At 34.9% G+C, this 16,436-nt stretch overlaps 1 protein-coding gene across 16 annotated transcripts in view; it reads right to left on the reverse strand.

Moving 5' to 3' along the window:
* LOC106881367 (la-related protein 1) overlaps positions 1-16,436 on the reverse strand; it is a 65,894-nt gene that overhangs the window by 9,229 nt on the left and 40,229 nt on the right. For 4 of the 16 annotated variants that reach the window (XM_014931727.3, XM_089354913.1, XM_089354910.1 and 1 more), the window contains exons 5-15: positions 15,966-16,125; positions 15,202-15,360; positions 14,506-14,640; positions 13,493-13,571; positions 12,674-12,818; positions 11,592-11,763; positions 8,888-9,108; positions 7,570-7,673; positions 2,826-3,039; positions 1,640-1,763; positions 196-368 (exon numbers count right to left, since the gene is read on the reverse strand). In XM_014931727.3, the coding sequence (XP_014787213.1) occupies positions 196-368; positions 1,640-1,763; positions 2,826-3,039; positions 7,570-7,673; positions 8,888-9,108; positions 11,592-11,763; positions 12,674-12,818; positions 13,493-13,571; positions 14,506-14,640; positions 15,202-15,360; positions 15,966-16,125 (1,686 nt within the window). Of the gene's footprint in view, positions 1-195; positions 369-1,639; positions 1,764-2,825; positions 3,040-7,569; positions 7,674-8,887; positions 9,109-11,591; positions 11,764-12,673; positions 12,819-13,492; positions 13,611-14,505; positions 14,641-15,201; positions 15,361-15,965; positions 16,126-16,436 lie in introns of all 16 variants that reach the window. The other 12 variants (XM_014931726.3, XM_089354911.1, XM_089354912.1 and 9 more) reach the window with 3 other exon arrangements.

The following is a 16,436-nucleotide window of genomic DNA, read 5'->3' on the forward strand; positions in this document are numbered from 1 at the left end:
GCCTATCTTAAACTATAAACTGTCTTTAAAAAAAAGAGGAAGACTTTAAAATACAGTACTTGATACCCTTAAAAAGGTAACAGCTGGAATACCTTCCATTACAGATTTATTTGAAGAAACTTGATCTGGGATACCTCTAAATCCTAGGCTTGTATAAAGCTTCAAATGATACTATTTACAAACTGGTGATATTACCTGGGGATCTGGAGGTCGACTGGAATCTTTCACCACAGGATAAAAGCGTGGTAACATGTCATTTCGTACATATTTTGGAGTTCGAGGACCTTCAAAGTATCCAGGTGTTTCTGGAACGTATGTCGGCAATGACCGTGATAATTCTGTCTGTGATGGTGTTTGTGGATGTCTCTCTGCAAAAACAATAATCAATAATGTTAAAACACAGCTTTACAAAGTTGGAAAATACAGGAAACTAAAACAAGTCACACATTAAACCTTTCACAAAGTTACATGAAATGAAAAACAGCCTCAAGAATTTGACTTTTTATCATTAAGCTGAGACTTGGAAGATACTCTATACATCATCACTACCCTCTAACGCCCGTTTCCCATGCTGGAGAGATGCACCAGATTCTAGTCTGATTTGGCTTGGTTTCTATGGCCAGACGCCTTTCCTAATGTCAACTGCTTTACAGTGTGTGCTGGGTGCTTTTATGTGGCACTGGCACAAGAGTCTTGCAGGACAACCCTCTTCACCAGGGGGAGCAGCATTCACTGTTCTACAGTGAAAGATAAGTTATCTTGAGTATAGCAAGGCACTAGATATCTCGGTCCTTTGTCATCTCCATAAGGTTCAGTGCCCTGAAGTCATCCTTCAGTACTTCATCCCATGTCACCCTGGGTCTCCTTCCACAAGTTCCACCCACTGAATGATCGGCATTTCTTTATGGAGCTGTCTGCATCCATCTGGACAGCACATGACCAAACCTGGGCAGACACTCATGCATCAATTACAGCAGTAGTTAAGTCATACTCCCCCTTATATTTATATTTTATCTTCAGTGTGATCTATACATAAATTACGATATTTTTTCTAAACACTGTTTGCATCTTAGCTGCATTTAAGTAAACGCATTTAGCTGAAAGTACTCCCCAATCAATGCTAATACAGAGTAGCCAACATCTGAAACAACAGATACTATAAATTCTGACATATTTATCACCTTCAACCCTACATAAAATTTCATAATCAACAAACCAAACTCTAGTTTCAGTTAAGCTGTCATCTGAGTCAAGTACTTGTTAAATTCACTGGCTCTGAAAAATTCTCATATAGCAATTTGACTTCTGTTTCATCTCTTGCATTGGAGATGCCACACTTACACACACAATCATTTGCTTCAAGCCCAGAATAAGGTCTGACAGAGAAGTCACAAAGTTTTCCATATTGCTATATGTGTCATCACTCTCGCTCTTCCTAAACCTAACAAGCACAATCCACATGCATCCTCAGACACCTCATACCAGACCTACATTGCTTCGATTAGCAGAGATCCTGAGGAAGGAAAAGTGGCAGTGATAGTGGACAAGGGAAGAGGGTGAGGGTACTCTTTTACTTGTTTCAGTCATTTGACTGTGACCATGCTGGAGCACCAAAAAAAAAAAAAAAAAAAATTCTTACCATGAGCAGGTGGTGGTGGTGGAGGAGGAATTTCTTGGTTTGTATCATTTGGTTTGTATGGAGCAAGACTGTCAAATTCTTCTTTGCTAATCATATTCAAAGTACGATACTCTTTGAAATCATTCTGCAATAGAAAGCAACAACATAAAAATAAAACAAAAGAAACAAACCATGCAACTATTTTTACTGGTCAGAGGGGGAGAGGGGGCGAAATTCTGAAATACAAACAAAAACAAATTTAAAAATCATTTCTATAAGGTGCAATGGTATGTTCCATCATGAAAAGTTACATCCTTAAAACTACATACTACAGCATATTGCAGATATGCATATAGAACATATATCCAACACAGAGAAACAACTTATTATACACTAGCAAGTATTCTGCAGTGAAGTTGCTGGCAAGTGATAGGTTATGTGAATACAAGTCTTATCAGAAGGCCTACTCTCCTGAGCAGATAAATGACTAGTTACACATCAGACTATGTCCCACCATTTAAAAATTTTGTCTTTCATCTTTTCAAGGAAGGAAAAAAAAAATGCAGCCCAGTGAAATAATACAAAAATACTAGATAAACCTCAGTAACAGTCAGGATTAGCTCTTTGTTTAAAAACAAAATATTGCTTTGAGATAGCTTTGCAGATGGGAAAACAGCAATAAAGCAAACCAGGAAACTGAAGAATGTACACTTGTTTTTCAGTCTAAAACCTGAAAGTTTGCATTCAAAATGTATCAACAGCTCACTCATCTGGTCATATATGACCAAAAGGATTTAACAATTATCATCTTGATATAATTTAACAAAAAGAAAAAAGATGTTTAATAAACTCAGCTTCAACAGGAAATTCAATAACTCCACAGATTAAAAGTAATAATAGGCTGATGAAAGATCTAACACTATCTTGCAGCTCTGAGATTTCAATGTGATTGTTTATTTTTAGAATGACAAAAGTACTTGTGTGGTGTCATGTAAAAGCACCCAGCACACACTAAAGTGGTTAGAGTTAAGAAGGGCATCCGGCTGCAGAAACCATGCCAAATCAGACTGGAGTGTGGTGCTGTCCTTCCCAGCTTGCCAGCATGGACAAAGGACGTTAAATGATGAAGATGATTGCAGGGTAGATTGTAGAGGTCAGATCAAGCTAGTTCAAATGTGAAAGAGAGAGAGAGAGAGAGAGAGCTCACCAGCAGATTGGTATCCCAACACAAGTTTTCATAATAGCGCAAGCCATCATTTATAATATGATAGCATTCGGTATTTATTTTCACTCTTGACGTTGCCTCATTAGTCCGGTCGCCCCCTGGATGTTTTCGGAGAGCCGGGGGTGTCTGAGTAACGATGAGAATTTTGTTAATATCTGAGTCATCAATTTCATCTGGCAAATCTTCGTCATCAGACCTGAAGAGTAAAAGACAGAAATTTATGAAAAGAAGAAAAACAAAAATAAATGTGTTAAATAAGATTTCAAATGAACACCTTTGATTATCTTATTTAGGATATAATATCATTAGAATGTGAGTACAATCTCTAATGAACACAAAAAAAACCATAGACAATTAATAAACACAGTTAGTATTGTTAATAACAAACTGCATCAATCTGTAAGTTTAAACCCACCTAAAGGTAAGAGTTTATATCTGAATGTAAAATGAAATGTTTTTTTTTTTTAAACATCCACTTTTTCATGCTGGCATGAGATGGACAGGCTGCCCTTCTTTGTACCATTCCTTACAGTTGCCCCTTGAAACACAGGGATCCTTAATATCTTCTAAAAACCAGGACTGACATTAAATCCTTATACACACACACAACTCAGAAATATCTTGCTGAAAGAGTTGATGACTGAGGGGGGAAAAGGGGGGGGGAGAAAGAAATATCTTTCACTAGGACTCAGTCAGCAGTAGGAAAAGTACTTGGGGAATCACAAACTGTCAGATAAAAAAAATATGGATAGCTGAGAGAAAAATTTGTATGGATAGATGATAAATAGATTAGTAGTATGTTCCCAATTGATTTATTGAGTAATGGGATAACAAACCAATAGTTAGAACCAGCATGCATGCAGAACAAAAGTTGTGACCCACTTCTTAAAATACGTGACATTTTGTGTCTGATCAATTTAGCATAAGAAACTTAGGTTTTTTTTCAATAGTATAAAAGCACTTAAAAGCCTAGATTTTCAGATGCCATAGATAAAACTGGTAAAATTATTTGGCAACTTTTAAGTTAATAAAAAAATGTTTTTATAGCACAATTAATCACATTTTGAACATCTCACTCCTATTCAACACGCAACTTCTAGAGAGTAAAACATGCTAATTCTTTAAACAACAAAACTGTTAGTAAAATTAAACTAGGTGAAGAAAGTATGAGGACATGCACAATTTTGAAAACAAACAGATCTATGTATGCATGCAGAGTGTTATGATGCAAATTTAAGCGAAGTAGACTTAGATTAAAAATTCAAGTTTAAAAAGAATTTTCATGCAAAACTTGAATATTTCATTGCTTCGTCTAGATACAAAGCACTTTATATAGAAATAGCTGAAGCAGTAGTAAAAAAGACTCTTACATATTACTATTACAAGGGAGTAAAATTGTACCAGTGATAGCTGAACTAAAAAAAAAAAAAAACGAACGAGTCCCATCTCCTATAAATATGTAAGCCAATAGGAATTTAGAACTTGATGCTAAGGAGCTAAACATGTTTACCCATGACACACAAATTCGAGTTAGACTTATGCCCTTCCAAAATGGTCAGTGGTGACTTTTGGACATAAAAGGTTTAGAAAGGTCACATCATTGCACTAGGTGAAAATAATAATTTCTTAACCATTTTGTGATTATATCTTTCATAAAATATGGAGTTCATGTGTTACCAATAACTATGAAAATAATGAAGAATTTCTATGGATTTGGTAAACTTTAATTAATCAGTTTTTCATTATTAAGATACAGACCACAATATATCACTGACACAGAATAAACAAATTAAGAAACCTCTGTGTTATCAATTGTTATACTAGAAATACAAAGATCTCTCTCAAGTCACACCCTACCACCTTAATTAATGGTATGGCACATTGAATAATGTAGTCTTAGACACACTATGTATGAATAAAAGATAGGGTACTCAAAGATGGAATATCAGCTGGATCAGGGCAGACTTCTAGTTTAAATGGCCCTTAAGAGTAAGGAATAACTGTTGTAAAATGTAAGTCTAGGACTAAACACAGCATGGCATTTTGTGTAGTTTCACATTATTCCTACGAACTTGTTGCTCTAATAATAAATTTTCAGGTCTACATAGATTTAACAATAATAACTTTCTGCAAAGAAAAAAAAAGTTAAAAGAAAAAGATAAAGCTTGATTTAAGAAAAATGTCCAGATTGAGTAGACATCATATATGATACTGTTTCTATGGCTGACATATGTGGCAACAGTGTACAAAATCAAACATTTGACATGTGTTCAATATGAAGAATGCATTTCTTATGTTTTGAATTGTACTTATTCCTCAAGCTTGATAAGCAGGATAAGACCTCGATAACCGGAAGCCTGTCTATGAACAGAAGTCACACTCAATCACTAGCACTTTCTGACATCTTGGTAAAACTGAGTCCACTTTGTAAACTAAGTATCATGGACTGATGCAAAAAGCAAAGCACCATATAACTGTACAGAATATGCTGAAACCCTCCATTGTTTAGTTTGAAGAGATGGAGTATACTAGGTTGACCAGTGCCAGATACACCATTTAAAAACTGTCAGTCTTCAATGATGACTCATCAACCCAATGGATTATGGGATTCAAAATGAAGTAATTTGTTCACAAGGAAAGCAATTCTTTTAGCAGGGATTGAGGTTATTTACCAAGTTCTACACTCAGGCCATTATGAGCTCTTAAGCTTCTGCCAATGACAGGTTCAGGCTATGAATAACAATACCAAGGTCATCTATATATACTTCCAATTCAAAAAAAAAAAGAATGTAAATTTATAAACGAAAACAAACGAAATAAAACAAATAAACCAAAACTTTATTTTTCTTTGAAAATATAATGGAAGAATAATAAAGTGATATTTATCTCAACTGAAAAAGAAAATAACAGAGTGGAGGGAAGAAAAGAGCACAAGACCCCTTTCTGGGTCCTTTAGTGCAATAAATATATTTGAGTTATGTTTTGCACACAATATGTTATGCAAACAACAGTGTGTCTTTTTTCACACATCAGCAACATGTGAGCCATGTTGTACCCTGTGCTGTTTGCATATAAAAACACCAATAATTAACACCAAATTTCTGTGCCTGCACCGGTGTAAGCACAATGCAAGTCTGCTGTATTCTCATGGAATAGAAGCTATAACCAAATGCAAGTATTTTGCAATTCATCAAAATCCATGTGCAACGAAAACTGTTGAAAATATCAAGCTGAAACCAAAATGACTATGCATTGTGCAATCAGTGCTGCATTGTTGCGCATGTGATATTTCCATGTGGCATACAATTGATCCCATATTCAAGTGCACTCCAATCTTTGAAACAGCTATCTGTGCACTTGCTCTCCAAATGGGTTAATAAACAGCATATGTATGTATGCACGTGCAAACATGCAGGTATTGTTTGTGTTCATAGAAGTTCTTTGGAAGTGTAAACTATAAAAACCACTCCAGGAGATGAAGAAATGAGAATGCACAAGAGCAAAGATGATTGAGTGTGAAAAAAATGAGAGTGAGCGAGCAATGGAAGAGAGGAATAGAGTGAGATGTTAACCCTTTTGTTACCAAAGTTCTATCGAATATACTGCATGTTTTAATATAACTTGATGTTCTAGAGGAAAGCTTTAATTTAAATCACTTTGAAAACAAAGTTTGTACCATAGAAACAATGGTGGTCACAGGTAGGGTGGTATTAAAAGGGTTAAATAAGTGAAAATGAGCATAGTGGTACAAGGAAGAGAAAAGCTGAAGGTGGAGCAGAGATAAAAAGCATTTACCTCTCTATCGCAGTCCAAATCAACAATTTCAAAAGGGAAAACCCATATTGTATGACATTGTGTGATACACTATGGGTTTATACATATACATATATCAATGATTATGTTCTTCAGAAAACAGTGGAACCTTTTCTATCCCAGACCTCACAACCAGTTAATTTTTTAAATATTAGAAGCAGAAATATCAATCCTTTAACAATCAGATTACTGTAAGATGTAATGTTTATTCATTCACATTGTTTTGAATTAAATCTTGCATTATCTTGAAACTCCAAGATTTTGATGGTGTGGAATAGTTATTTTTAGAATGACATTGTATGGTAGGTGTGAGAGACTAGATCTGGCCAGTTTGAACATGAAACAACATTATGGCCGATCTAAATGCTAGAAGGTTAAAGGAAGTCATTAATCTTCCAAATCATTGAGGTTCAAGCTTGACATAATTAGTCAATGGCCAAAACACTATTTAGGCCAATGGCTAAAAGTAAATTGTATAAACATTTTTTTTTCTAATTGAACCATGAGCAATGTAATACCTGAATATACACTGCTTCAGTGAAATAAGTCCATTAACAGATGATATATAAAACACAGCAGTGAGGATTTGATGTAGATTATATTAGACAGCTTAACCTGACAGAAAAATGAATAACAGAACTAAGCTGTTTGTAATGGCAAGTTGATTAGACATCAATTTCTTATGAAACGGTTTAAAGAGGTCAGTTGCTTCTTGTCCAAATGTATTCCCCCCCACACCCATCATATATCTATGTATTGGTTAGACAAATGGATGGATAGAGAAGTAAATGTATATGTCCTCAGATAACTAAGAGTGCAGGAAGGAAATGCAGTCTAACTATGAAGAGGAGCTGTTTTAACGGTCTTTGCTAAATGTTTAGAAGAATTTGAAAGAAAATCAGAATTGTCCGACCATTCACTGAAGCAGTTGCGTCGTCCAACTTCAAGTTGCTCTAATTCTTCATCAAGCATAAAATTCAACTCTTCTCGCTCTGTATCATCAGCTTTATCATCCTGCTAAGACAAACCCAAGAAAAGAAGAAAAGGAAAAAAATGTTTAATGAGGTATATAGAAGCAACAATAAAAAAAAAAATCTTTTTTTTTTTTAAAAGAAAAATAACAGGTTAAAGGAGCCAACTGTCACCCAGCCTGCTAGAAACAGCAGCAAAACCTCCCTCAAGCCACATCTTGCCTTACTTCTTGGGTGAAGCAATGCAGTCCTAGACACACTATGTCTGAATAAAAGATGGAACAATCAAGGTTGGAATGCTCTAGAACATAGGTCGCTGTAACGGGACTGACTTGGGGGAGGGAGAACAAAAACATTAAGTTAGGAATATGTTGTCCTTAATCATATTAAAGACTATTCTGCTAGTGAACTTTAATCAGAATGTATGTCAGTCAAGAAATAATGAAAGAATCAGCACTGGTGGGGGGAAAAAAAAACTTACTTCAATTAAACAAATTCATTACTTTTAAGGAGGAAATCATTAGACTCAACAAACCACAATCTCTATGGCAATTTCAGAGTGACCCAGAACATAGGCAGCCTAACGATATGATGTTAAATTGTTTGTAGTTACAGGAACAGATACTAAGCTACATTAACTGTGCAACTTGAGATCTATGTTGTTATATTCACACAAAATGTGTCAGATAATTTATAGTACTTTTTTCAATAATTCAATACTAGTAGATTTCAGTTTCTGTTAACTTTGGTATTAGGTGGAATATCTTAGATTATAGGTCAACTCAATGGCAGAGCTGTTCTGGATCTGAACAACAACTCATGTTAGCAACAATGTACATCATCTACAAACATAGTGAGGTTTGAAGAGAATGAGTGTAAATGACACTTCCTATCTCTCTATCTCTGCTGCAAGAGTGTGGCCACATAGTCACTGTGTTTGTGCCAGACGTTCTAACTTTAAAATGTATGCTTGATTAAGCTGTATGAAAGTGTGAATGCTATCCATTAGTGATGAATTTTATATTTTTGCTCCAAGTTCTAAAATTTCTGCTCAGTATTGGGAAAAATTAGAGGGAATGCTGACTATTATAAAAATGTAAAAGTTTATAAAAGCATCATCATAGATATTCCCCTTTATCAAACAAAGGTATATATTTTGAAAGAAGACCACGTTTTCTCACATAAAATAATAATCATTTAAAAGGCAAAACTCATACTCAGATGTATATGTAAAGTTATGATTGCATTAGAAACAATTACCTCTCGACTTCGTTTTTCTTTCTGTGCACATTTCTTGCGGTTTCGTACCTGAACCCATTCAGCCTGTAAATCTGGTGCACTTTGTGAGACGACAGGAGGTATGGTAAGTAAGTTTGAAGGAACACCTTCGGGTGTAGGTTCACTGGGAGTTTCCTCATTTATGCTGGTGTCTTCAGATTCTTTGCTTTCAGTTCCTCCCAGGCTATGGCTATCTTCAGTATCTAGTAAGCAAATTAAAAATAAACTTGCTGAGTGTTGCAATTCATTTACATGCTCATGCCATTACTGCGGAATAGTCAGCAAGCTGAATGCCTTACCAGTGCTTATCTTTTTGAAAGCAGACCAAATTTAACAGAAATTACTTATGTTAAAGTTGGCCAAATGGTTTACATATTTGCGAGGAAGATATACTGATGAACTGAGAAGGGTGAAAAGAAATAATTATTAATCCTTTAGCATTCAGATTATTGTCAGGTGTAATGCTTATTTATTCACATTGCTTAGAATAAATCATATATTATGTTGTAGCTCAGAGATTTCAATGATGTGATTGCTTGATTTTAGACCGACATTGTAGGGTAGGGTAAGTGTAGGAGGCCAGATCTGGCCAGTCTGAATACTAAATAATTGTAAATGGTAATAACTAGGTTGCTAGTGTAATACTATAATGTAAAATGTGCCATAATGGAAACGTGTGCAACCACTGCTGGTTTACATATTTAAGAATTACTTGAATTGATTAAATACTACATAAAAAACAAATTGGCAAAAAACTATTCCACTTATGTTGGTGGAAAAACAATGGAATTATTATGGACATTATCTATATATATAAAAATGAGAATGTGTGTCTGTCTGTCTGTCTGTGTGAATCCCTAAAACTCGAGAACTACGCAACCAATTTCATTCAAATTTTACACATGCCTTACTTAGGGTCCCAGTTGTGTTTTAGTCAGAATTTTTAACTTCTTGCAGAGTTCGAGCACACGGCAACATAATATATCTTCCACTATTTAAGTATTACGTGTCAAAAGTGAAACAAAAACACTCATGTCAAATACTTTCACTTTAAAAATGAAACTATTCCACTAACTGAAACAATCACATTCCGATACTGTAATGACAGATACTTTCAGAGAGAGAGAGAGAGAAAGAGAGAGAGAAAGAAAAAGAGAGAAAGAGAGAGAGAGAGAGAGAGAGAGAGAGAGAGAGAGAGAGAGAGAGAGAGAAAGAGATGTATATGTACACCATTTCGATACTGTAATGACAGATACTTTCAGAGAGAGAGATGTATATGTATACATATAGATGTATATGTACACGTATATGTATAGATATATATATAGATCTATATGCATACATGTATATGTATACATGTACATATATATATAGATGTACATGTAATATGTACACATATATACATGCATACAGATATCTATACATATATACACCCATCACACACACATACACACACATTAGTCATTTGTTTTCTTATCCAAAACTACGTCAAAAGTACTGAATGGATCTTTATGAAATTTGGAAATTATATTCTTTGCATAACGGCCATAACTCCCATGAAAATTCATATATTTTTGATGTTGATGAAATTTTAACCCGAACATAACAGATGAGCATTATTTGTAACTCAACGGTACAACAGTGTAAGACTACCCTTTCAGATATACTTACATTGTGATTTTTGCAATGTGGTGCATAAATTGTCAAGTAAATGAGACGCATTTTGTTCTGTTGTTAATTCTGTAGATGACCTCAAACACAAAGTCTTTCCCAACTTTAAACAAAACTACCAAAATCACAATTGGCTATGTGAAAGAGCAATATTAGCTCCAAAAAACGTAGCTGTTACAAAAATTAATCAACACCTGATGCATTCTCTTCCCGGCAATCTTCAAACTTACAAGTCTGTTGATACAGTTCCAGATACAAATGAAGTGGTGAACTATCCTCCTGAATTTCTCAATTTGTTGGAGCCTCCAGGACTACCTCCCCACATATTATCACAAAGTTGGAACGTCTGTTATGCTGCTCCGCAATCTGGAACCACCAAGACTTTGCAATGGAACATGACTCGTGATAAAGAAAATGATGTCACATGTTATCGAGGTTACCATTCTTTCTGGATGTGCAAAAGGGGATGACGTCTTTATTCCAAGAATTCCTCTTACTCCATCAGGAGCAGACATTCCTTTTACATTCAGAAGACTACAATTCCCCCTTCGTGTGACTCTTGCCATGTCCATAAACAAATCTCAGGGTCAAACACTGTCTGTAGCTGGTCTTCTCTTGGAAGAGCCCTGCTTCTCACATGGACAACTGTATGTTGGCTGCTCAAGAGTGGGCAGCAAAAAAAACCTATTTCTATATGCTCCACAAGGGAAAACAAGGAACATTGTTTACAACGAGGTGTTATAATCACAACAGCAAGAAAGTATGTACATATATATATACGTGTGTGTATATACATCTCTATATATAAAGATGATGCGTAGTCTAGACGGCGTTTTTAGATTTCATTATTCTCTTTAACCCGGGCAACGCCGGGTATTTCTGCTAGTCTTTAATAAAATGAGAGTAAGAAATGAATAGGAGAAGGAGAGAGATTCTGGTAGGTTTGAACTCAGAGAAAGCACAAAAGCAGCTGCAAAGCAGCCTGAAAGAATTTTTTTAAAGAAAATCAACATACTGCGTTCAGGGAATGCATAAGTTTGGCCTGGAATAAATTCTGGAACATCTGGGTGAAGGTTACTTTTGGGAGGCAAAACTGGTGCCGAGACAGGCCATTTTGACGGACCTTCTTTAGGTCGAACAGCATTCAAATCTACAGAGTATTCAACTGAATCACTGTCTTGAAGTGCCTGTAGTAAGGAAAAGATGACGGAATTAAAAATTATTTATATAAATAACTGAAGAAATAATAACAGCAACTCTCAAAAGCAATGCAACTGTTTGCAGTTCTGAGCATATGTTGCAATGCGAGAGCAAATTATTAATCTCACAAATAACTGTTGTGGGGAAACAGAAGAAACTTGCCAGAGAAATATCCTTCCTAAATTCAGTCCAATCTTACATTGGGGGGAAATAACGGCCAAAAAAACCTACATTAGGAAAGAAAAGCTCCCACTGGGCAAAATTATACAACTTTCAATCAAAGAAATAATTTGAATTTATAAATAATTTTTTTTAAATGTCTTAATTTTCATCCCTCCGCCCCATTTTATTTACCTGTAAGGTAAATGACAAATTCTACATAATGAAATTAGTGATTTATTTATGTGTGTGCATATTTATGCATACAAGTAGTGTGCACTGATTTATTTGCATTTTGTAGTTTTTGTCAAAGGTTTTGGTAAATTCCAATATTTTATGGTATTTTACCTTTTGGGGCTCACTTGCTTTAAAGTGACTCCTCAAAGACAGTGGAAACCCAATAATGAGCACAATATTTCTGTACTACATATCTGTTATATATCCTAGCTGACTATTGGCTAATATTTCTTTGTAAGGTAATATTTAAACAAAATTAAATTTTACATCCCACCAAATTTACTTCTGAGTTGTAGCTGAAGCTGATGGATAGTTTTTGACTTGGAGCCGGCAATTAACTTTTTTTAAATCCACAATGGAGTTGATTAATTACTGGCCTAAAATACTAAACTCCAGGCCTTTATCAAAATGTCACATTGATATTATCAGAATCAGAACTAATCGGATCTAAACTTTCCACCTTCACTGAATTATCAGACAGGAAGCAAATTCGAAACATACCTCAATAATAACATCCATAACTTTAGTGGCGTTGGCAATTCGCCGGAACGTTGAGATGAGCGTTAAAGGAATCCATCCGTCCTGATCCATGTTCTGCCGTAGGAAATAATCCCGGTTCAAGTTATCTTCTGACAAATAGTACTCTCTGAAAATAAAAAAGATGCAAAATAGAAATACAAAGATATATATATATATATCATCATTTAACATCAGTCTTCCAGATAGATACACACATGCTTGTATCATGGTAATTCCAAAATTATAACTCTGACAAAAATCTGACTAAAACGTCTATTTCATTTCATGGCATAACAGCACACACAATTCAGTATCCTTTTCCAGACTAATACTTGCTTGTGCAGACAGTCAATAATTATAATCAGTTACTAACACCTATTTTAAAGGTTATGAATTCTTCAGTCAATATTATAATATAAACAGTGTAACACAAAACACTTGGTTGAATCTTCGGTCAATATTCCATTATAATTAATGTAACACAGATTCCAAGTCGAAAGCAATGGATTGGGGAGAAAATATTAATCCTTTAACATTCAAATTATTCTGTTAAATGTAAAGCTTATGTATTCACACTATTTTAAATTAATCAGAATTATTTCATGGGTTTGAGATTTCAATGATGTGGTTGTTTATTTTTAAAATGACACTGTAAGGTAGCTATGAAAGACCATATCTGTCTAGTTTTAAGAGAAAACAGGTAGAATAATATTTGGCCCAGATATGGCTGGTTTAAACAATAAAGGGTTAAATAATAATTTAGAAGTAAAGTAGATGAAAAAGGAAATGGAAAGAACTTACATTTGACTTTTGATGAATTCTTTCACTTGTGCGTTGTCATAAGACTGAATGCCATAGTACATGGTCCCATTGAAATAGGCTGTTGGATCATATTGGTAAGGATCATGCAGAGAAAACCCTAGTGAAAGGGTTAAAGGGAGAAACATTAGAGTAATGACTATATAATAAAAAAATAAGAGCTAAAATCAAGGAAACATAGAGCCAATAATAGTAGCTCAATGTCAATGATTCCCAACCTTTTATCATTATGACCCAGTTTAATTAATCAACAATTGTCCACGACACCACCTTTCTTAAAAATATCCCAATTAAATACAATTAATGTGATTATTTGGGAGAATGTGTATTTTTTTAAAAAAAATTTTAAGTAAATATGCCTTTGAATGTATTTACGAACATTTGATGTTTTATAAAATGTTTCACAAGTACAAAATTTTATCATCACAACCCTTACATTGACTCAACCCAAATGTTTGGGAACAGCTGCTCTACATGGTCACACAACCTGTATAGACTAGCAGCTAAGTCACCCTTAAATCTACCCTCCCAGCGTATAAAATAGCACATTGCATAACATGGTCTTGGGTTTTGGAAAACATGATGGCCATAGCTTGAATACTTTTGATAATAGGTCTGCTTGACCAGGGCTAACCTGCAAATAAACAACAGCATGGTGTCTATGCTTAGTTCCATGCAAAGTTGAATGAAAGACAATTCAGTCAACATTGTGATCTCTCGGTCAATAGATCTCCTAGTTCTTGTTCAATGATAGATTAAAATCAAATCAACAGAGGACAGGAAACGTTTAGGAAATGGAAAAATTAAAGCCTGAAGGTAATAAAACATTTCATGAGAGGCACAGAAATGTGTGAATTCACCTATAAACTAGGTAAATAATGGAACGAGATAGGTGACAGTATGGATTCTCTGTGGTATTAAAAGATGCATGATTTAATAAACACACTCACACATACATACATGCATGCACACATACATAGATGAAGAACACAAACCCCTTCCACGTCCTCGTCCACTTCCGCCAGCACCACGACCACGGCCCCTTCCTCGACGTCCGCCACGGTAAGATCTTTGCATTTCTTTTGGGCTGAGTGGTGCCATACCGTCTCTCCAGTTGCCAGACTCTGGGACTGAAAAAAGTATAAAACATTAATAATAATAATAATAAAGAATGCTCCTCTCCCCTGAATATGTCAATAAAATATTTGTAATATCAAATTTCCTTAATATGCTCTAAAAATTAATCAGTGGAGATTGTGACAAGCATGCAAGCACTTCAAGCTGTTAACAATGAAGGATGCCATGACACAGTTGGCTGGCATGCTAGAAATAGCAGTTATAGTCTTAGTAAAAAAAAAAAAAATTACAGGTACATTCTCCAGAAGAAAAGCAGTATGGTCACAACTGAAACAGAGGGTCTATTCAACTAGAGATGACCGGAAGCTAAATGTGAGAACCTAAGTTGCATTGACTGTAAATCAAGACTGTCTTGTGGAAGTATATCTTTCTAAAGACACTACCAACTGCATTACACCAACAAATAGCTTCCTTTTACAATAACTAAGTCCAGTTTCTGAAAAGGTACTTATTTTACAGGCTCTAAATTGAAACACTGAACCAGATACCTACTGAATTTTTAAATCATTCAGATAATAAAAATAAAGAAATATGTAAGTATATCAAATGCTTACCTTTGGAGCCAGGTTCTGTTTTTTTCAACTTATCTCCCATCGGTCTACGAGGAATTGATGCAGTTGATGCACCTCCTCTGCGGCCTTGGCTACGACTGCGTCTGTTACCGTGAACTTTGGGTGGCTCTATTTCCAGTGGAACCCATTTCTGTCGGCATCCTGCATAAAAATATTTTTGTTAAAACAGAATGATGGAATAAAGCTTGTAGTAAGCTAACTTCAGAACCTTATAGACACAAGAGTTACCAACTCATCTTTTAGGAACTTTGTTCTTACATCAGTCTTTCATTTGGCCCTAGTCTAACTCCTATATATACGAAAGGATGCAGAAAAGTTCCTAGCTTTTGTAGTATCACAAAAGCCTGGCTGGAGGTCCAGCCTTCAGAGTTCGTTTACAGAGCTTACAAAAACTGAAGGACCACTGCAATAAGTGTGTCAATCTGAGAGGGGAATATGTTGAAAAACACAATTAACTGATCCTCCCATTTGTTTCTTTTACCCAAAACCAGGAACTTTTCACCAACTCCTTGTGTATGTGTTTGAGTGTATACACACACACAAACACTGCTGTACTTTTTCATTCATTTATTAGAGATAAAATTATCCAATTCCTTTTCCTCTTTTTTCCTTGATTAAAAATTCATTGTTGAAAAGCTGGGCAAACAAAAAATGGCGTTAGGTGGAACAACTTGAAATAGAAATTTGGAATTATCATGAAGTAAATTACCTATATTGGGACTTTCAGTTAAAACAGTTGTACAAACCTTTCTTTTTAGCACCCTTATTTGCATCTTCTGCAACTGCACCATTCTCCTTATTCTCTTTGGCACTGTCATCTCCTCCAGAGTCATTCTGGCCATTTGATGATGGTACAGGAGAGTGTGTGTTGTTAGAGGATCGTGCTGATTTTTTTGTAACTTGAAGCTGTAAAACATTTAAGAAAATGCTATCTTATCTGAACACAGTAAACTATATGTGTCACAATGTATGGATTCAAGTAATCTGGTAGTACTCAAATAAAAAAGCTCCTTAATGCATCATTCTATAAAACATAGAATATATAGCATGATACAAAAGAAAACGATAACGAATATATAAAGTCATAAATGATGTAGCTTAAATTCTGCATTATTTTGAAGGATTTTTTACATTTTGCAATAATGCAGGCATGTAAATTATTTATTTATTATCACATATAATAATTTAATGAATCTGATGGTGAAGCAATTATGACA

The sequence above is a fragment of the Octopus bimaculoides genome, chromosome 7 (assembly GCF_046866305.1).
Source record: "Octopus bimaculoides isolate indiv1 chromosome 7, ASM4686630v1, whole genome shotgun sequence".
Lineage (NCBI taxonomy): Eukaryota > Metazoa > Mollusca > Cephalopoda > Octopoda > Octopodidae > Octopus > Octopus bimaculoides.